Here is a 23323-nt window from a genome sequence, read left to right on the forward strand (position 1 = left end):
AAGAACAGCAAAAAAGAAATACTACTGTGCAAGAGGTTTGTAAACATGCTTTGCAAAGAAATAGTCTATAGCCTTTGCTGTTTTCGTCTTTCTTTATGTACACCATCTCAGTCTCCCAGAGTAAGCATGTATTTTTAGACAATAAAAGATTCTAACTGAAACATACGAGTGGCACAAGACTTTCACCATCTATATCTGTAATAAGTAGGACGACATCAGCTGATTCGCTGTTTGAGGATTTAAAATAGGCTAAAGGGGGGGGGGGGGGGGTGAGCGTGACGTCATAGAAGAGGTGTGCTTACAGTTGAGAACTGATACTGTGCTTTGCGTTGAAAATCCTCCCTTATACGGCTTACCAACCTTAACTGGATCCGATGACAGATGTTCATATCATGGACAACGATGCTTATTAGGTAGTGTTCAAAATACGAGAACCAGTGCTTCGGGAAGCCATAGGGCAGCCGTAGAAACGAGTGCTAGAAAGCGTACCAAGGAGCTTGAAGTTTTGGGCGCACGAAGTCGCTTGGTGCAGGCTGTTTCTGGACCACCCTGTTTTCAGGAAACACAACACGGAAGCCCGTCCACGACTCCGTCAAAAAATCTAAGCACGAATAGCTCCTAACTGAGCTGCATTAGTGGTTGGAGAAATAGCGAAGGCACCATTGCAGCTTCCCCCTTAATTGAAACCACGCTTTCCAAGCACTTCCCTTTAGGAAGATCCCACCGAGATTAATGGATCCCTGAAACAAGGCAGACCGCACTACTCGCTAAAGTTTGTGCTTCAAATGTCGCGAAATAGATTTGGGAGTTCTGTGTGTACTAAAAGAAATAAACAAGCCAGCGCATGTCTCGAACTCTTTGGCTGCATAATGCGGCCTCGCAGAATTAATCAGTGCCAGTTAATTAGGCTACGATAGGCAAGCACAGTTTTCGCCAACCTACTCTCGAACGGCGAGAATTGCAGGCAGCGAAGCGCGCCACAATATCGGCCTTGATGTGGGCGGCGGGTGTCACGTGGGCATAATCAACGCAAAAACTTTCGAAGAGCTTAACGAGCATCTGAGAACCGCTGCACTCGTTAAGGGCGTGTGTTCAAGGCGGCGCTTCTGGCACTTGATGGCCATCCCCTGCCTTGCTCTTGTATGTAGTTAACTGATATTTCGAAACGCCGCGGTAAACCCGAAACTCGAAACTAAAGCCGCTGTTACGCGTGCTCGTTTCGCGGTCTTTTGTCTTTATGCACTCGGCGCGGCCGTTGTTGCGTAAACGGGTGGCGGCGTTGTGACATGTATGAGTCAAGGGTTCAGTGGCCCGCGTCACTTGATCTCCAGTCAGAGTGGCATCTGGCGTTGCTAGGCAGCTGCGACGCTCATCCTTGGCCTCGGGAATTATGACTAGCGTCTTTATGTGGCTCGGTCTCAAAAATACAGGTCCTAAAGAATGCTTCCACTGGCATAGAAATAGTGCTCGACACTTTCAAACATTGCGCAATAGATTCAGTGCCTGATTACCACATGACAATGACCCATTAGAGAGGGACTGCACATGAATGCTATGCACGAATAACAATGATGTTACACCTGGCTAAACTTTCGTTAAAGTGATGATTATCTTCGTTATTTATGCCAATGTTTCCCGGCCCAGCGAGCGGGGGGAAAACACTGTTTGCGCTGTGGCCTCACCAAGCTGATACAAATTGCCGAAGCCGTCACACAAAGAAAGAGTAGAGTCAATCACTTAAATTGTTTGAGATCTTAGGGGTGCTCCGATAGTTAATGAAAACGCCGATTGTTCACGATCCTTGTCTCTCGATTTAACGCCTGCTGTACTTCGCGCGATGAGTCTCGGACACTTTTGTTTGGCGAACGACTTCAACACAAGCTCTTGCCTTATGCTAAAGCCCGTTTAACCAGTATTAACGAAGGTGACGTTGAACGTGGTTTAGCTAAAACTCGTATAGACAATAACGCCTCGGTGCCCTGTGCAAGGGGGTGCCGTTGGAGGTACCTAAGCGCCCGGGCACATCAGCCACATTTTAGTGCTCGCGTTTGCCTGTTTGCGTCAGCTCAGCCATGCATCTGTTACCAGAAGAAAGATGTCGTCAAACGTAGGGGACTATTGCAACTACTCAATATGGCCTATAAGTGTGACGCCCTGCCTTCGCTGATAATGACATGCCACCTATAAAGGAGAAACCAAGAGCTTGGAAACTACATGTAAGGCGAAAGAAACAAATTCCCAGGAAGCCCGTCTTTCTAGGTTATCTCCCCTGCCCTTCTTTGCATCCTTTAAACAAGCTCATTCTTTGGGTCTCGTTCATTGAAAGCGCATTCACTACTGTGATTTCTCTTTGAAACACGTTTTTAAAGCCCTGAAAATCGGCCATACCTCATTCTGAAGGCATCGTGTTCAAAAGCAGTAGAGTATTGCGGACCTACGGCTTGACAGTGGAGGCGGTGAAGGCCTACTCTGTGGGCAGGGATGAGTGCTGGTCAGACCGCGATAGCGTGGCTGGTTGTCCTTACATACCATAGGTATAGTTTAGCTTGACGTCAGGAGAGCTGGTAAAACACGAATAAAAATCTTGCGCTCTTGAAACCTTTACAATGCACTTGTATGTGTTTTCCCATACCTTTCTACGCTATATGTAGGCTCTTCTTCTGAAAGTGAAGAAAATCTTGAGTAACTAGTTGGTTCGTGACTACTTTCGGGAATTCCTACGCTAATGCACCTTAAAAGGCGACACGCAGAAATATGTAATTCCAAACTACAACTGATTTATTGAAGTGAGAAAAAAAAACGCCCTTATATTTTTGCGGTTTAACCAACACAGCTGCACATTTGTCGCGCATGTGCTGAGTGCACTAGGAAAGCGTTCGTGCTTGTGTTGGCACATTGCATGCGATAATAAGAACAATAAGACGTCAGCAAGATACACATCAAGAGGTATGAGCATTGTGCCACCGGAGTTGTCTATCGGATTCAAGTGACCTGTGGAAAAAGATACATTGTGTTGAAGGAAAAACAGAGACGTCGAACGGAGTTAGTCGAATTGGGATGCTACATACGACAGAAAAAAAGAGCAAAAACGGGAAGAAAAGACACGATGAAAGAAGATGACGACATATAAGACGGCTCCTAGACGCACTATCTGGCAGTAGTGCCAATGGCAGGGGCATGCATCGATGTCGGGAAAATGCTAGAGAACATCCATCAGTGAAGATTGTTGTATATCTAGTGAAGCGACCGCTGGTGTTCAAGAAAGTGTGTTAGAATTCTGCATTTTTACTCTTTCCATGTGTCTTCATGCGTGTTTCCATTTCTTCGCATTAACGCAGTAAGTGCCTACGATAATCTTGTGAAAGTCTTTGCAGCTGAAAAAGTTTTTTGTGCTTGCTCTTTTTTTATTCTCCCGCATTGTCTGTGCACAGATCGTGTAGATCTGCAGGTAATTGAGTTTCGATCAGGCGCTCAACAAATACATCCCGATCAACCTAACATTATCCGCCAATGCGTTTATACGGAAACAAAAATAAGGATGAAATACTTCTTTACCTGAGCGTCATTAACGGTCATTCCTTATGCAGCAAGCAAACTTCCTTATATCTGCAGTGACTTTGTCTGCACACTATTATGGGTACATACGAAGCGTTAACGCTTCCGCACGCCATAGTGCTTAGCAGACAAGGAAACTTACGCCCTCCCGCGCTACTCCCCCAAACACATGCAGCCTTCTCTATACAGTATACTCATTACACCCATTACTAGGTAGCAGATTCGAGAGAGACTTTCCCTGTGAGGCTCTTCTACTAATTGCCTATTTTTTTTCTTTTCGAGGAGTCTACAGCTTCATGGCTGCCCGCTTTGGCGCGGTGAACCTTTTGGTAACTCTCTTCTTCTACAAATAAGCACATACAATCTATTCTGGTTCTTAATGTTACGAACTGCTCCAACTTCGTGTGTTGCCTCTGAAATGAGCACGCAGCGACGCTCTGCGATGCTGTATAGCGCAAGGTCTACACTCCGCCCTAGCTGCGAAGCGCACAGCTAGGGCCATCTCGCAAAGGTTTTCGCGTTCTGCTCAGATGTAGGCCTGGTCCCAGTTGCCTCTATTCGATTCCCACTGGTAAGGCTGTTAAGTACAGCGCTATTGAAACAGACGTGGAGCGTTAGACACAGACGACGACCACGCAGCACAATATGCATGTTCTTTATTGTTTTTTTTTTTTTCTGCTCAGTGGGTAACGCTCGCGATGTGGCGTAAAATCCGGCTTTAACCACTATCCATTCTGTCTACGGCTTTTTGGTAAAGTTTCACCTTTTTGCTACCAAAAAAGAACGGAGAACCTGCGCTATATTTCATTGATGTTCTTTTAACTTTTGTAATGTCTCGTTTGTGCTTTATTAAATTTATGTTGGTTTTCGGTTTACTTTCGATTTCACACGCCGCGGTCGCTTAATGGTTATTGCGTCGTATTGTGAGCAAGAGGTGTCGGGTTCAGTGCCAGGGTGGTGGCCGCCGGATTTCGATAGGGGGCGGAAAGCGAAAAAAGGCTCGCGTGCCGTGCTTTTGGTCCACCTTGTGGAAGTCTGCAGGGTAGTCAAAAATAATTCCGCAGTCCACCGCTACGGCGTTCCTAATAACCCACTGACTGAGCAGTTTCGTTACGTTAATGGCGACAATTTATGTTAGATTTCACCTTTGCAGCCGTAAATAAAGACTTTAAAAAATCACGAATTGGTCCTCTGAACACTCCGCAGGTATTGCAAACATTATTCGGGTGCTGTTGCTGGCAAAAGTTAGCAAGCCAAATCCATTCTGCCGCCTCGATTTGTGTGCACAGGTAAGTCATCAACGTGCTCTTTTACGTCAACTTTGGTGTACCTCAAAAAAATAAAGAACTCGCAAGATTCAAATCAATACGGAGACGTTTCCAGCAGCATCCCTAACATCCCTTTTGCCTCTTCCTACCTATACTATGCACAACACACGTGAGAAAGATTTTGCTGCGAATTTAGTGTAACCAAAATAATACTGAGTAAACCCCCCCCCCCCCCCCCTTCTGAAGCAGCGCGTGTTGGCGAAACAGAAGTACACCAACGTTCGGAATGTGTCTTCCAGCAGCAATACGTCTGGCATGTCGCTACCACCGAGCCCGCCATGCGGACTTGAAGGAGCGCGCTTCCATTATAACAGCGGAACGAAGGTGAGAAACACCGAGAACGGCGCGCGTTCCTTCGCCGGTGCACGTCGGGCGGCACGTATGCAAAATTGCTCGCCTGGACTTGGCCGCGATATTGAAATCTCAGAGCAAGGTCACGTACGCGGGGCGGCAACAGCCTGGCGGCGTCTCGGTGGAGAAGTGGCAAAAGGGGGAGGGGGGGGGGTGAACTTGCGGGGCTTAAAAGCTCCCGTGCGTCACAACCTGCGCAGGTTTTCTTCCGGTGCGCGCAGCCACTTCAGACGGGGCAGTCAAACGCCTGTCGGCGATGCGCCCGCCTTAAGTGTGTAAACAGAACGAGCGTCTACCGGGGATGGCGGCGCGCTTGCTACCGCTTCCCGACCGCTGAGTCAGTATAACTGAACTCCCAAGGAAAAGCTTCGCCTAGCCCCGATGAATGGATTCGCCCACTGCATGGGTGCACCCTATGTCACGTCAATTTTATGGCTGCGAGCCGCTGAAAGCACTGCCAAACTTGGTGATAGTGCTGATTATTGAACTCAGTTCACTAAGAGATGACAGCTTGCAGGCGTACGGCCGCCTCATCATTGCATGTGGAACGATTCTGAGAATAAATAATGTAACAACTACGGCTGTTGCCCAGCCTATTCTGTATCGTGTGGCCCTTAGTGTTTCATGCGCAAGGAAAGTCCAGATTGTCGTCCAGACTATTTGTTGCTGTAAATAACGTGGACGAGTGATTCGCGTCTGTGGACATGTCGGAAGTCAAGCGTGCTAGCAGGGTCAGCGGAGATTAGCTAAATTTAAATGACACCAGCGACATCGCATTGGGCTACAAGGAATAAAGACTCCAATAAAATAAAAGTGAGTGGAGCAGTGCCCACCTATGTAACTCGAAGATTCCCCCGAAGTTGGTCGCTGCATTATTACGCGATTGCTGTCGAGCCACCCAAATTATCATCATTGCCCGATTCTTTCGTGCTTTGTATTGTCACAGTATTGTAGTTTCATGCTAATTTATGCGCGGTATTGATTAGTGCTATAATGCAGCTACCAGAATTTGGCCACTGCACACTTCCGTGACCTCGAGGCAGCCGATCATCAAGCAGCAGTTATAAGCACAGTCAAGTAAAAATGCAAGACTTTCTTTTTTCTCTATCCATAAACAAACAAACGGCACCTCACCAGCTTTTGTTCAATTGGCTGTCGTATACCAAAATCAATCAGTCAAAATATCCTACAATAAAACGCTCTTCAAACGGTTTAGTATCACCTGTGTTCCTCGGTTTGTGCGTAAGGGCGATTCCAAAGCGTTGACTGAGTGTTGTTGTGATTGCTCACAGATTTTGACAATGTATCGTTAGACTTTTTGAACATGTTATTCTTTCTATAAAGTTTCTCTCTCTCTCTCACTTTGTTGTGGGGTCATCTATTCAAAGAGCAAGCAAATACACACCACACCTTCCAGCGCCTCAAATGTTAGTGATCAGCACATACATCTCGTAAATATACAAAACCAACTCTGCACACAACCTATACGTACAGCCTTTGTCAAAAGCATACGGGCTACTCGGCGCCGTCACCGTATATGGCGTTCAGCTGTGTGGTGCAGTTGGTCGAGATTTAATTTGAATCCCCAGGTCGTTGAAACCTATGGCACTTCCTTAAACAGCCTGTAGTAAGCCTGGTGATCGCAGGCAACGTAGCCCGCATATTGCTGTCAAAGAGTGTACGTGGCATGAGCAAACGACCATTTGGAATTACATTCTGAACTTTTGCAGCCAAAGATTACCTTTATTTTAACCATCTCATGGTAATTGTACTAGAAGTAATTAATGAAGCCGCCACGATGGCTCTAACAGCTGCGTCGTTGCAGTTGCCACTTATGTGTCAAGCTTTTCCTCAAGAGTTAGCAATAGCTCCTCGTTCCTGACAAACAGGTGCCCCACGACATCTAGTAAGCTACACAGACATGGCTTTATGCTTCTCCCAAAGAGCGGTTCTGTCAAGATTCGTGAGTTGCTCATCGTTTTTGTTCGGATACACGGATCACTTGGGAAACGACCAACCTGAAATTCATTCTACTGAGGATATGCGTCAGTGGAAGTTCTCTAAGTATATGACTAACATAATGGAATCTTTGAATCTGGTCATGCTAAACTACACACTACTCCTCCACCAGCTATTGCACTAATTAGAAGATCAAATTTGGCAGATCCAAGGAGCATCTGGATAAAATCTACTCCGCGGCGAGAAAGGTTACAATGGTGTTACTTGTGAAAATGAACAGTGTGATCATGTCTCAGATGATTTACATGTCGTGTTTAAACACGAGAACTAGAATGTGTCATCGGCATATTAACAAAGTTGTTTGAAGCAATCAACGTTAGTATGTTTGGGGAGAAGCATACCTAATTTAAAGCATCATGGCAACCTGGTTACGGTTTATATGTATTCACCTACAATATACTCTCCAAGGGAAGAAGAAAGTGGAAGAAAAAAGACCTATCAGAAGCAGATCGCGAAAGATTGAAATGGAAATGCGAACACAGCATTGTATCTTGATTTCACTGTTGACTAGTTGAATGGCAAAGATGTGAGTTCTAATGACAGGAACAGTTTATGAAAAAAGCCAAGCATGTTTGGGAATAATTGGCACCTGACACATGATAATCTTGCTGTGATTATTGAGACTTACAGTAGTAAGCGTCGCAGTAAGATGTGACGTCTCGAAATGTGTAATAATATAGGTTACGGGGAATTCTCACTTCGAGCAATAATATTTGAAGCGGTGCAGCACGTCACATCACGAGTGGCAGTCGCGTCATCCTACACAGACATGAAGAGTGAAAACGTATCTTCTTTTACGGGAAATGGAGCAACGTGGTGAAAAGAAGTGTCATAGCATTAGGCACCTGGCAGGTGTTGACAGAGGTCTCTCCACTTCGCAGCTGGTCGGCTACTGTTTTGGGGATCATCTGGTAGAGTAGCTCGTCGGTCCGCTTCATCTCAATGTCCAGCTTGCGCATGGACTCCTCTAACTGGCGGCTCTTCTGGAGCTCCTGCATGAAAGACGAAAAATATTGATATCCAACACACTATACACAAGTAACTACCATAGCGACGTGGCATTGGGCTGTAAGGAAGGAATACATAGATTAGAATTTCATAGAGGGGGATGTCTTTTCATGAAATATTGTTTCTCGTACTTTAAAGGCGAGTGTTGTTTTTAAGGAACTGTAGAAATAATGCTCCACTTCTCGGCCGCTAGTATTACCCGGTACGTTTTGTAATGTCCTCTACTTGGCAGCGCTACTCGAGAAGGACCCTGTTGGTATAGTACTTGCGGAGCGTGGTGCTCGCACTTCTGCCACCAGATGACATGCCCAATAATTCTTTATTAAAAGGACTTCAATTAATTACATTTTCTTCCATATACCACATCACTTTGCGATCTGTAACTGTAACGAAGAATGTGCCGTTGCTTCTTAGTCTGATGGTAAAACCATTGTGCGAAGTCATACAGAGGAACTTGCACATAATTGTCTGCAGGTCCCTGTTGAATGCCTGCTACATTATGTTCCATGGTTGTTCTTAGGCTGAAATACTGAATTCTGAAAAAGAATCTGTCTTTTCTCACCTCAGTTCTCCTTTGTCAAAGGGAACTAGCCAAAGCCTTAATGTACACGGGCGCATGCAGAAATATAGAAATGAATAATAAACACGAGTCTGAACTGGTTGGCATATTTCACAGTCATGCGCAGTTTCTATGGAAGCGAAAAGTAACCTGCACTAAGCACGATGTGTGTATGATGAGCACTTCTGATTCAAATTTGCCTGGCGTCGATCGTCATAATGCTGAAGAGGGAGAATGCCGCAACCGTTCATGAAAATCTGTGTGTGGGGTTTGCATGGAGAGCGCAGATCGTTTGAAGGTATAGGACCCGCAAACTGTTGTTTCCGCGAGCTCCCAGCCGCACGTCGAAGCGCTGCGGCGGTGCCCGGGTTGATGTTGTCTAGGCGCTCCGGTGCGGTTCATATGGGGTGCAGCTATACAATGCAGTTGCGCTTGGCTACTGTAAACACGGGAAGGCTCGACGTGCCGCATTTCTCTGACTGCGTGATTGAGTTACGTACCTCGCTGTTTCACGGGCGTTGCTAAGGCAATGAATAAATTATTTGTCAACCTCTGCATCTCTGCGCCACAGTCATACATGAGTTAAACAGAGCCACGGTATTATGCCCACGTGGAAAGTGCAGAGATCACGCTGCACTAGGAGCCATGATAAAACATGCTGCATGATGAGTAAGTTTTTTCGGTTGCGTGAAATCAAGCAATTATTTACACCCACGCTAGTCGAATAACTCTCACTTGTCTGAAAGTAATATTTTCGATCTCAAATTGACGTATCGAACAAACCTCAGGCTACCACACTCAGACTCCTGCAAACCCGTTCGTATCCCACTCCTCGATCCCTTAACAAGATAGATCCTGAACACTCACAGTCGTGCCCCAAATATGGTCATGACTCATGCTCTTTTGACCACATGCTCTGGCTGTGCCCAGGCCTTAACGCCTCTCCACCCATCACGAAATAACAATCGCAGGAATCTCTCAAAAGCAGCAATCTCCACATTCAACTCCAGGCTGTCCAGACGGCCCACGACATTGCGGCGGGACTTGGTCTTCCGGTTCCATCGTGGGCGGAGCCACCGAATTGATCCCCAAGATCTCAGTCCCTCAGGACTCAAATAAAGTTCTTGTCATGTCATGCCGAATTGACGTAGTCAACTGTAATATTCTCGAAAGTATCATGAAAAAGTGACATAACCTTCTAAAGTTAGGGGACACATCACTTTCTATGTTTTATCATACACTATACTAATAGAGAAACGTGCATGCAAACTAGTAAGTCATGGACTCGTTGCAGTGCATCTGGAATTCAAATTGTTTTATACTTCTACCTTTTATAGCCGCTCAAAATAGAATATCCTATGCAGCCGTAAGCATTCGCCTGAAAGGGGAAAGAAGCTGAGGAAGTAGCCGGTACGTGAGCGCTATTGCGTTGAAAAAAGCACGCTGACACAACATTTTACTTCCTCGACTTATGTGATTCGATGTGACCAGCAGCTTTTCAACCAATAATCGGGAATGATGCCGCAAAAGCTCCACCGCGAAGAAGAACAACGTGTGATAACGTCGTTAATTTGTGACCACACAGTCGTTTTATTTCAAAACGGGGCACCAAAAGATAGCCAGCCGAACACAACACAACCGCCATGGCAGATGATAATCACGCAGCCTCATAGATGATCAAGTAGGCTCGCATCCCAGTGACATGAATGCGAGCGAAAGTTGTACAGAATTCGTCGGTTAACGAACCCACGTGCTACACTTTCTCGCCGCTGTCTCTGTCGCTGTCATCCGAGTCGAAATCGGCAAGTGAGGTGAACGATTTGCCACGAGACATATTTGCCGCTACTATGCATGTAACAATCCGCGCTATTTTAATCTACTGGAAATCACCAGCATGAAAAATGAGCGCCCTGTAAGCAACGACGGGTACGCATGACATAGTATTGAACGGTCACTCTACACGGCAAATTACGAGTCAGTCACTTGACTCGCAAGTGTTCTCGAGCCCTGTCACGGAAGCATTTCTTTTTCAGGCTCCTTATGTCATCGTTACCAAGACACGAAGTTTCGCTGGAAACAAGGCACAGCCAGATGCCGAGAATTAAAGTGACGAAACTCTACAAAATTGTGTTTTCATAAACGCTGTGGAAAGATTGGCAAGTCTAATCTGCACTGATGTATTACTACTTCTTTTGGTTCATCGAAGCTGATGTCAAGTGTTTATAAAGAAGGCTGTTTTGAATCACACCCAGTAGTGACTGCTGCGCTGGCATTACTGTCTGTCATGGAAACGCTCTCACTGACGTTGCTGTGAAACACTACCGCACATAAGCAGTCGTTAATAGATAGGGGACCCGCCGTGGTTGCTCAGTTGCTAAGGTGTTAGGCTGTTGAGCACAAGGTCGCGGGATTGAATCCCAGCCACAGCGGCCACATTTCCATGGGGGCAAAATGCGAAGACACCCGTGTACTTAGAATTAGGTGCACGTTAAAGAACCCCAGGTGGCCGAAATTTCCGGAGTCCTCCACTGCGGCGTGCCTCATAATCAGAAAGTGGTTTTAGCACGCAAAACCCCATAATTTATTAGATAGGGGAACATTGCAAAACTATACACTTCGGTACAATACTAACCTTGCACAGCATATCTGTTCTCTTATTCTGTCTGTAGCTACCCTGCTACCCCCTTTAGAAATGCGGCATCAAGTTGTGACCAGCCTATTTCTGTTATGTTTCCTAGTTCTGCGTTAAACTTTGCTTTTTTGCTCACTCAATAAAAAGGAATGTTTGTGGGCAAACAAGGCAACAAATTGAAGCCTCTGACTCCTTATATTGGCGACAGATTGTTGGTTGGCGAGAATTAGAGCAAACGCGGACTGCTATCTAGTAGGCAAGCTTGTGAAATATGCTAGAAACCTCATCAAGAAACAAGCTACAAGGACCGGAAGAAGAAAGGCGCTTCCAAAAGTTCCTTTTTGATTTGCCCATTTTTTTTTTCAGAACATGAGTGCCCGACCAATCTGACAATCTAACCAACAATACCGCCCTTTCCCAGACCTTAATACTCGAGGTCCGCATCGCTGAAACGTACCCCTTGAAGCGAAGTGTCAGTTTTCGACAACGAATCCCACTTTACCGGGTGAAAGAAAGCGCTGGGCAATACATATTTTAATACAAGCATTGCTACGTAGATGTATAGACTGTCTGCTACTATGGGAACGTGTCAGGGCAATAACGTACCAGGCAAAGGACAGCCTTCAGCCCTTTAGCTCTTTCGATGGCTGTCGTCCGGATAGATCATATACGCAGGCGTGCGTGTGTACAAGAATAACAGTGCATTGTTGCGTGCAAGCTATAGCTCTGCACGACATATGGACAAGACGGAGAAGCTGTGAGCGTCTTGCTGGCCGCGTGTATAGATATCTTTTATTTGTCCTTGTGCCAATATGCGTAACGTCTCTCAGCCGGTGCTAGTAAACAACCATCGATAGTCCACGACCCAATGTTTGCTGTCTTTTCTTTTGCGTCCACGGACTTCCTGCGCAGTGACGGGAGAGGATACGTATATTAGATACATATATATATATATATATATATATATATGTTTATATATATATATATATGCATTGCGTCGGGAGGTTTAGCATAAGAGGGAAGCGCACTACCATAGTCTCTATAATTAACAGGCCACATCAGGTCAGTAATGCTTTCTAAGTGAACCGATTGTCCGAATTGAGGGACACGACAATCCAGTGTGCTACTATTGAAGGCTCCGACTGGATATATTGTAACCACTGAACGATCTGTGACCTATACACACATATTTTCTCTAAAGAAACACAGTGCTCTTACACTGTCCGATATTTCTGTGCCTACTTGGATGAACAGCAGTTTATAACTAGCATATACATGTAATCTGCTTGCGTTTCTTTTTAACCTTCGCACTTCAGTCAAAAATTTTCGTCTGAGTCAACCCCTAATGTACAGAAAGCCTTGCGTCCTCTACAACTGCCTCGCCACGTAATTTAGCTAAAAAACTTACGTCTCGATTAAAATGTCCTCGATTTCATCACTCCGCTTTCTCAACCCGTGTCCAGTCGTACTGTTGGTAATACGAAGCTATAGCAACTAGCCCGATTATTCATCCTGCTGAATCCTGCTGAATATATATATATATATATATATTGTCCAAAGAAGAAACATCCGTTAATCTTTACCTGGTCTAGTGCGAGCTTGAGCTCAGCGGATTGCTGCTGTCCAGCAAGCACCATGTCGCGGCTGAAGTCGTGCATACTGAGGTCGTTGATATAGAGTCCCGTCAGGACCATTGTCTCCAGGTCGCGCATCCTGCAATGAACCATCGTAAGCACATAGATAAGCCTTTGTAGAAGACAAAACGTTAGCCCCTCTGAGGGGACGGAAACTGTGCGACCTGAGCAATAATGCGCAAAAACTTGCGGGAGTTTCTTGAACGTAGAGAACATTTCAACAAGGTTCGTGTTAACGTTCAGGAAAGGGACAAAGAGCAGTCATTTATCAGTTGACATATCCCTACAAAAAGATATGCCGGATTTCGCCGATAAACTTTTTGGCGTACAGTACTTTCTACTTGGCTGATGGCAAGCTGTTCCTGCGTGTTTTTATCCGTAGCAACGCATGATGCGCTTTCATATTTTTCCCTCGAGTTGAAGTATGCTTGACATTTTTGTGGACATTATTGTAAATCATTACATAAACTGACTCTTATGTAGGCATTATGTAGCAGTTCTCGTCTGCGAAAATAGCTTGCCTAGAGGAGCCGTCCTTTATCTTTCTTCAAGCATGCAAAAGTTTTCTTTACTATTCTGCAAGGTGATAAAACGTAAGAGAATGCACCTACAAAACCTCTCTGCTCCTCCGTAAACTTGCTAATTTAATTATGCAGTGCCTAGGCAGTCACCTATAAACCAATTGCTCCAGAATCTTCTGTGTGTCTTTGTTTATTCGTTAATGGTAAAGTAATTCTGAAAAAGAATCGACACTAGTAAGCATGCGAATGCTATGAATAATATTGCCTTGAGAAAAGAGCTGATCATAGTTGAAGGAAAACACCACTCACAAAAGACAAAAGCCAAGCAGGTAGGTTCACGCCACAACGACTGCTCGTTGGGCTGCGGCTGGTGTGATGCTTACACCACACCAATCGTTGTGGTGTGAACCTCTCTTCTTGTCTTTTGTCTTTTGTGACTGGTTTTTCGTTCAACTATGTACCAAGTGGCCCGGATTTCAAGCCTTCTGCAGAGCTGATCACGTTTCAGTGCGCCGTCGACGTAATTACACTCCATGGAACTCGAGTTTTTTTCACTTGGTTTTCCTTTGTATTTTGTAATCTGGTTTTCGTTCTTTCTTGTATTCATTTCGACACATATATACATTGCTTTCTCGGCAATAAATTTTGTTATCGCTACGTCATTTGAGCTAGGCGTTTGTCTTGGACCTTCATGTTTCTGTGATGAGCCGCCATGTCTACCACACAGCCTTATTTGGCACTCTTTTACGAAAGATTCCACACTAAGACACCAGAAACGGATTGGTAATAGTTTTCTTTAGGGTCGCCAATCGGACGATAATTGCTTTCTCATGGTCCTTTGTACGCGGAGAAAAGCGTGCATTTCTTTTTACACAAGACTGGAAATTCCTGGTATGCAGAGAACATGCAGCAATGCTTCGCCTGACAACTCACGTTTCTAAAAACTAGCACCTAAACAAGTGCTACCGTAATATCTTTAGGCGGGTGGCTTAAGTATGATGAAAAATTCCATGAATTTCCACTAAATCGTGCTTAAATGTCACTAAAACTGTCACAAGAACTGTTGACAAAATTTTGGGTAACGTATACGCTATTACGGCATAAACCCTTTACCGAAACGCCTGACGATAGCTTAGAGCCCGTGTCAGTCAGGTATAAACATTCAATTTCCCAGGGTTACGCGGCGAGCTTTTCCTTTACTGTTGCACTTACATAACAATGTACGATGGCAGCTGAAATTCTGCTTTTACCTTCAGATTGTGAAGTAAACAAGCAATATGATTTCCCTAGCGCGGAAATGCATTTGGACCACATCATTTCTGTATAATCTTTAGTCCATGAAACTCTTTCCTGGGTAGCAAAAGACGCACAAAGTCGCATGTCAATTCGGCGAGTACAATTAAACTGAAGCAAGGTGTGAGACCTGGCTAGTCGGTTTTCCGTTATTATGTAACCAGCGCAAAAGCGGCCACAGAACGCAAGAAAGGCGACATGGACAAATGCTGACTTACAACTGGCGTTTATTACAAAAAAGCATGAATATGTAACTTACCGCATTTGATCACAACCAGATATAGTTGCGCAACTTAATATGAGCGCCGCAAATCAACAAGAGCGCGTCACGGCCTAAGCACATTCACCCCCCCCCCCCCCCCCGCGTACAGACCCTAAGTAAACGCCAGTTGACAGCAAACGCCAGTCGGAAGTCAGCGCTTGTCCTTGTCGCTTTCTTGTGTTCTGCGTCCCCTCTTGCGTGGGTTACCTAAAGATGACAATTACTTGGTGTTTATACAGGTGAAATACTATACTCCAGCCCCTCGGTCTACCTGAAGTCCCTTGAGACTCACGTGGAGGAGGCTAGCTGTTCCTATATATACGTGTTTCTACAGTCCATCTGCCATAATAAGGCGATAGCGTTAAGAGCCCCATGTCGCAGAAATTTCGGTGTCGGCGTCAGCAGCGTTGTCCGTGAGAGAAAATTGCCGCGTATATTTAGATATATGTATGCGCCACGCCTTGCTATATGACATGCGGCATATACGGATTATAGTGTCGCACCATTCTGTCACTAAAGTTCTTCATGCCTTGTCTCACATTTTCGGCAGAGTTTGAGAATGACAGTCCACAAACAAATGTCATGAACCAAAAGATCGACAGTGCATGCCTTTTGTCTTGTCTTCTCCGACCGAAACATTAAAAGTGCGAAACAATAAAATAAACCGGAAAATTGTGTAATTTCTGTGACGTGGTTGTGCAACTACCTCCGGGAGGAAGCTCGCCTTCGTGCACAGCGTTCGCCCCGGCGTTTCCCGGTAAACATCACGGCTACATAAGCTGCAGTTGGCGGGAAGCGTCAGAAGCAGTCACGGATGTTTTATTGCTATCACGTTTCACTCTTCAGGGAGAAGCTTTAGCAATGTGTTCAATGGGGCTGGTTGGTTCATCTTTAGAATCTTAAGCGCACTGTCCTCTTCTCTTTACTCGCTCGTCCTGTGTTACGCTGTTCCAGTTTTTATTCGGAAGCTTTAGCTTCCTTAGGGCTTCTTTCCACCTGCTGCTGCCTAATATATCAATAATATTTGTAAATGTCCACCAATTGAACGTATTTAGTGAACGTGTAGAGCCCGCAGCATTAGCACCCATTAAATTCAGTGTCGTAAGAAATAAAGAAAAACGTGCAATTGTGAGCGAACTGTGATGTCTGTGAAGGTAATCACCGCTTGATCATGCTCACAGAATCTACTCGTCAGACAGCCAGCTTCGGCCGCTCACTTGCACCTGTCGAATAGTAAAGTCCGTTCTAGAAAGCTACTTCTAAATAAATTTTCCTAACGCCGACGTCATTGAGATGCTGCGGGTGGTTCTATGACGTCGCTCGAGAAAGTCGCCAGTCGCTAAGCTAAAAAAGTTTTCGCCAGACATACAAGTGACTAAATCTAGCTGCAGTATCACTAAAATTGCTATACTGAACAAGACTCAGCATCATTCCAGGCATTATGCAACAGCCCCGAATTTCATGAAGTCATCTGACATTCTCTTAATTTTCGGTCAATATTATCAAGTGTCTGAAGAGCAAGTGATATTTAACTTTGGCGCAGTTGTGACGAGGATCATCTGAATGCTGTTCATATTGACTTTCAATGCATGAACTTCGTGTGACCGATACTAATGACTATTGAGGCATGGATTGTACTCAGATGGCGCTTAAATGTTTTTATGTTTGGCCATTCCATGAACTAGAAGCGGCTTTCTCTGTACATATCTTCTCCAATGTTACACAATCAGCAATACACGCAAAATATAAACTCAGATCTTTATGACTGAAGCAGTTTGCACGCTTTTATTGTCAACAAAACCGCATCAATTTCAAGAGAATTGTGGCTCACCGTGTCCAAGATTACCTTTGATTTTATCGTATCTATGATATATGCAGGCACTCAAACATCATGCAAACTAAGAAAGCATGCTCCAGTGCTCGTCGCGAGAGCAAAGAGCTCTGACGAGGCGCTCAACCTCTGGTAAATGTTATGCGATGATACTTAATTTGTGATCTAAAACAAACGTCTCGGCCCATTAGTCCCCTTTATATTTGGATTGCATATCGAACATTGAATCTCCTGGTATTCTTCTTGCTGTTTTTTTTTTCTTTCTAGCACCACATCGATGATATACAGAACCCTATCTGCTGTCGATTGCGGAACAGCCTGCGGTGAGGCTATGGTAGCTCGCGCAAAGGCATCATATTGAACTGTAAGTGGCATAGTGTGTCTTTCATCACTGAGCGCACCGAGAAGATGACATATAATGAGGCAAAAGAGATACATTTTGAATATATTTTGGTACACTATGTTAAATTATGCCACACTGCAGAGATTATTTCTTCAAGAACCTGTTGTCTTGAGTGCGATAACTGTCTTTAGGTACCGCTGCCAATGTCGCCGAAAGGTACATAGGGCTCACGTGCTAATCAAGGAAGTTACTCCTTTATGAGCCAAAAGTGCCATTGGGCCAGTCTATAATTGACGGCTGCAAAATTCATGTCTGCCCTAAATTACTGATCCTGTTGGAAGCCCGCAATCCAATTATTGCGTTGTTTGTACATCTCAAGCCCACTGTGCGCCAGTTAACATTTAAATATATTTGTTTTCTTCAGGGCGATTCATCTTCTTCGAATAATGTTTTCTTTGACCTGTCGCACCTTTGCTACCACTCTAATAAACAAGACCTTTGACACATTTCACCATAAACAGCTCTAAAGATAGCCTATACAATCGCCTGCCTACTGCAAATTTCCTTTCCTTCCAATATTCAAATTTCAAGTTATCCAGGCTCTCGCCTCGATGGCCTGCTTTTGTTGATTCTGGTGGGAAAGGGCACGGCGTGACTACTTCACTTGTGACTATTGTTCTTTTCATATCCAAAAATCACTTTGCGTTTTCAAAACTAAATATTTGTGTTGTTCACGCAAAATCCAAGAAAACCAGCCCTTTGAAGAAGCAAGCGCCTGACGAATTAAACCACCACGTGTTCAATGCTTTGCTGGAAGCAAATTTACGTTTGTGACGAGAAGAATATAAATAGTTACCTTTATCAGCCAATCATCATATAAACGGACAACAGGCAAAAAAATATGAAGAGCTGAACATTCTCACAACACACAGTGTCCATGTGTGGCAAAAGTTCAAGCTTTTTTTTCCTTCAGGATGCGGAATTTTCCCGCATGTGCAAGCACGAATTCCGGCAGTCTAAATTTGAGCCAACACCGTCCTTGCTGTGCAACTCACACTGGTGTCGCTAGATAGACCATGCTTTTCCATTCGTCCATGTACATCATCTGTCCCTTTAGGTGCAGCAATGCGTCTTCGTAATCTGTAAAGAGCGAACATAATACAAAAATTAATAACTGGGAAATCGAACATCCAACGAAACGTAGCAAATTGCCACAAATTACGTCAAACTCTTGCCTTTGCTTCGAGTTGTTGACAAATTCGACTTCGCCTTGTTATCTGCTAGTTGACTGGTTAGCTCAGATGGTAGAGCGGCTAACCCGGAAAGGTGGTCGTCCCGGGTTCAAGTCCCGGACCAGAACGAACTTTTCTTCAACTGCGAGGCTTTTCTTTAGGGGAACCCGTATGGGCTTCCTTTTAGCAATGTGCTACGTTTCGTTGGATGTCCAATTTCAATTTATTAATTAATTTTCTCCACCTTGCGGGCTTCCGCAGAACTATTACGTCAATACCAAACTTAATGTCAGAGTTTAGTGGCCCAAATACTCAGCAAGACCCTCAGTACAGAACAGATATCCGCGTTGAAATTATACTGTTTTCTGTCTAAACAATTCGTGAATATTTGATGAACAATACTCGAAGCCCCGCTTCTCCTTTGTATAATGAATGTTTTATGGTGTCACAAATCCACGAAACCTGCCATTGCGCTTCTGAAAGAGGACATAATATCATATTTCAGTGGCTGCCGGGACATTGTGGCATCGTTGGTAATCACCTCGCCGATGACGCTGCCCGACGTGCCCAGGCTGGCTCACCGACACTCCTTATACCTTTATCCAGAGTCGACGCTGCAAGAGAGCTTCGCAGTCTCGCTCGTACAATCACGTTAGGTTGCTGGCATACACCTCAGAACTCTAAGTGTCGTTTACACAGCCTCGACCCATCACTGAAACTTACATTACCAGCGAACCTTCCACGACGTGACGCAACACTGCTGTGTCGGCTGTGGGTAGGAGTAGCATTCACCAACTCCTACAGCTATCGTATTGGAATGGCGGATTCACCAATGTGCGCGAAGTGCAAGTGTGAAGAGACTATCAGTCACCTTCTGTGCCACTGTTCTCGCTTCGATAATCAACGCGAGACTCTCCAGTGTGCCTTAAATAGACTGGATGACAGGCCATTTACGGAAGCGAAGATCTTGGGGGCCTGGCCTCATAGTTCAATGGCCCAGAAAGCAGTTCGAGCGCTTTTTCGCTACCTGAGGGAAACAGACTTGAGTGCCAGACTGTAGACATCCTATACCTAAGTTCTCTCTCTCCCTCTTTCACTCCCCTTTCCCCTCCCCACGTGTAGGGTAGCAAACTGGACTCAGTCTAGTTAACCTCCCTGCCTTTCTGTCTTCCCTTCTCTCTCTCTCTCTTATGGCATTGAAAGCAACATCTGACGAAATGGTATGGTTTTAAAATATCAGCTGAAGAACTATGCCTGCGAATTTCGCAGCTTACGAAATCATGTCCAGAAACAATAAATGCATTTTTCACGACGTTTGTGGTCTAAATTTAGGGAGTTTTGTCGAGCCGTCTCTGTCCTAATTTCCCATCAGAGTTTACAATGCCGGTTGGTTCTGATACCTGAGCGAAGCACGCACTGAAAGCTAATGCTCATTTGCTACTACTCTAGCCAACGTAATACGAATCAGCGTTGTATTATCATACAAGAACAAGGCTTCCAAAATTTCGTGAGGATCGAATCCGCATTAGTGATTGCGGATAAAGCTAGAATTGTGAAATTATATATATATATATATATATATATATATATATATAAAGTGTATGCTTTAAAGCGTATCCCTTCAAACAACTTTAAAATTTCTTCACGCGTTAAGTGTTATCTTTCAGTTCGCTCCTATTTTATGTATAAACTAGTTAATTACGTATTCTTAACTGCCAGTATCATGTGAATGAACTGTCATGTGAAAACTTGCATTTTTGTTTCTAAACTCAGCTTCTTATATTACCATCCTCGGGCAATTGTTTTCTTTTTTCTTCCATTTTTTTAACTGTACTGCCTAAATGCGTATTCATATACATGTCTACTGTAACGTCCAACTGCCACGCTCTCAAATGAGAGTAGCAGTATTGTAAATAAATAAATAAAATATATATATATATATATATATATATATATATATATATATATATATATATATATATATATATATATATATATATATATATATATATATATATATATATATATATATATATATATATATATATATATATATATATATATATATATATATATATATATAATAGTTGCATTGCGCGGACGCCACCAGACAAGTGCTAAGACTTTCTACACAGTACACCAGAGTTGTGTAGCCAGCCGCAGTGCCATGATGTTGTTTCGCGCTCTCAGCCACATCGTGGTCTTCCACGCTGATTCTACTGCATTCAATGTCACTGAAATTTTGCACCGTCAACAAAGCTTGCTCATCGGGCGAAATGAGTGAACCTTATGAACGTCCTTTTCAAGCCTGCCACCTTCGTTGTCTGCGAAGTCATATTGCAAACAGCTAGCAGACACATGCAAAACATGTTTCATAAGTTTCGGGATTGTCAGCCATAGCTAACTGACTGCCTAATCGCGAGTGTACCTTTTTGTACACGCTTTTTTGTCAAACAGTCGCTTATTAAAAACAGCTGTGAGATGTACCTGCAAAATACTGAACCTAAGGGCAGCCTATATGTAAAGCTTACGTAGCTCCCCCAGATCGGGAGCAGGAATTATGGGAACTGAGTGTGCCTAAAAACCCACCAACAGGCGTAAGAACGACACGCTGTGGGTTGTATTTTATCCCCGCCTTTGTACTGTCAACATTCCTCATTTTCCCAGTATACAAGCTTAGCTAACGTGCATTGCTGTCGCTTGGAAGCAGGGACTTACTGAATTCACCGTTCTCGCTGAAATCACATTGCGACACGTTGTCTGTATTGCTGTCCAGGTTGCACCGGGCTCGCACCGCCTCTAGGGAAGTCAGCTCGAACACGTTGTTTGTGTGGCCCATGATCTGCAAATTGTTGTTCCGGTGGTCGACATTATATCTTGATCGCACTCATATGCATACCATGCATCACGGCTACCGCGAAAAATGTCAAAACAATTTGTTTTTATTTGCCGGTATAGAAAACTACAACTCAGTCGAAAAAATATACAGCCATCTGGCTTTTCAACACTTGCAGAATCAATAGGAAATTACTAGTGATGTGCAGTCAAAGATGTTGTGGCATCCGGTATGCTCATTCTAAAAGAAAGTGCTATAGTCATGCTTATTCCATAGAATTGAGCACACCGGAAGCCCTGTCGTCTCCACAACCTCGCGAAATTCTTGCGGCAAATAGCCATATAAGACCCTTGTGAAATTATTTAAACCCCCGCTCATCTCTTGGCCGGCTCCGTCACGAGACACAGCTTACGTGTAGGCACTTCCGGCGATGTGCGCGCGCAAATTCTTCCCGCTGGAGCTCACAAGTGACATTACCGGATTACAGAAAATGCTCTACCGTTTTGTTCTATAACAGCAAAGCATCCCCCGCATTCGTGTTCAAAGTTTAAAGCAGAATTACTATGCGCTCATTTACAGCAAAAGTAGTAAATTTTGCCTGTCTCTTTGAGCGATATATTAAAACGTGGAATGTATCCACAGAATAAATGTTTTTCTACACAGTTGATATTTCTACGAAGGCTAGTTTCCATTGGCTGTGTGTTTCGGAAATTGCAAATATTTCAGTACGCAGACAACTGTCGAGAGCGGCATGCTGCACAAATGTGATAATTTTCGGTGGCACCCACCTAGCGCATACAATAAAATACTCATAAAATATTTGTCTGAAGGCTCATTTTACTCCTATTAAGTGTCACCCTGATACGGCCAGCAATTCTGAAGGACACATTGTTGAGGGCTTCAAGACACAATTTACAGGAGTTTGCTAATATGTCAAAGCGCACATAATTACTCTACTCCCTTTGCCCACAACACACACTTGAAGAACGCTTTTTCTTTGTCCATTTTGAGTGCTTTAACTTGAATGGTACCATCAACAAAATTTTGTCGGCATTCATCGTCCACTGTATGCATACAAACGCCAGTAGCAACTTCGTTGAAAAATACTATTTTTGTCTCGGAAGCAAGATGAATGCAAACACGCAATGAAGTCGACAACCTCGTTACGTGTCTATCAGCCAGGCGTTCTATGTTTAGTAATCTACTGTCGTATGAGCTATCCCTCTCGCGATCCCAGCTACGCTTCCCGCGCAAGTGGTCAACGTGGGCAGTTTATGGCCTGAGTGCCTCTATCAGTTCATGGAGCGCTGAGTATCTTCGGACCCTCGAGCCATCCCCATGAAAAGGCCTTTCGGCCACTGGCCTCAAATCAAGTCGGACACTCACCCGCTTCATACAGTTAAAGATGCCTATTTATTCTTTAACAGCTAGTATTGTTATCTGCGTGGTTTCTTGTGAAAAACGCTGCTTGTAAAGTTGGTTCGGAGCAACCTAATGAATATAATAATAGTATTTGCTGAGGGCTGATTTGAGCAACGTGGGAAGTGAAATCCAAACTGGTGGGTTTTCATGCACAAACTGAGAACAAAAAAAACATGCAAAACCAATGCCATTCTTAGATATCTATGAAGCGGTGCCTGTTTCAGTTAACGAGGTAGCACCAGTAGTGCAGTAGAGTAGAGCAGTAGGTAGAGCAGTAGTAGAGCACGAGTAGAGCCCAGCCGCGTCGCCTGTACCTATTTTCTGTCTACGTCACGAGGATGAAGGCGATGTGTGATGCTTGGAGAAGAAAGAATGTTAATGAGAGTTGTGTGCACACAGCGAAGTAGGACACGTGTGTGTATATATATTTAGGGCTTAATAGATTGGCATGACCATTCTGGGAGATTGGTCAAGAATACGAACACAACCCGTGGCAC

General features: G+C 44.3%; 1 protein-coding gene across 1 annotated transcript in view; it reads right to left on the bottom strand.

Moving 5' to 3' along the window:
• LOC126537843 (soluble guanylate cyclase 88E-like) overlaps nucleotides 1–23323 on the bottom strand; it is a 121550-nt gene that overhangs the window by 32381 nt on the left and 65846 nt on the right. Inside the window, exons 5-8 of the mRNA XM_055074478.2 lie at nucleotides 21287–21410; nucleotides 18392–18476; nucleotides 13036–13165; nucleotides 8099–8245 (exon numbers count right to left, since the gene is read on the bottom strand). Of these exons, the coding sequence (XP_054930453.1) occupies nucleotides 8099–8245; nucleotides 13036–13165; nucleotides 18392–18476; nucleotides 21287–21410 (486 nt within the window). The remainder of the gene's footprint in view (nucleotides 1–8098; nucleotides 8246–13035; nucleotides 13166–18391; nucleotides 18477–21286; nucleotides 21411–23323) is intronic.

Source organism: Dermacentor andersoni, chromosome 4 (genome assembly GCF_023375885.2).
Source record: "Dermacentor andersoni chromosome 4, qqDerAnde1_hic_scaffold, whole genome shotgun sequence".
Lineage (NCBI taxonomy): Eukaryota > Metazoa > Arthropoda > Arachnida > Ixodida > Ixodidae > Dermacentor > Dermacentor andersoni.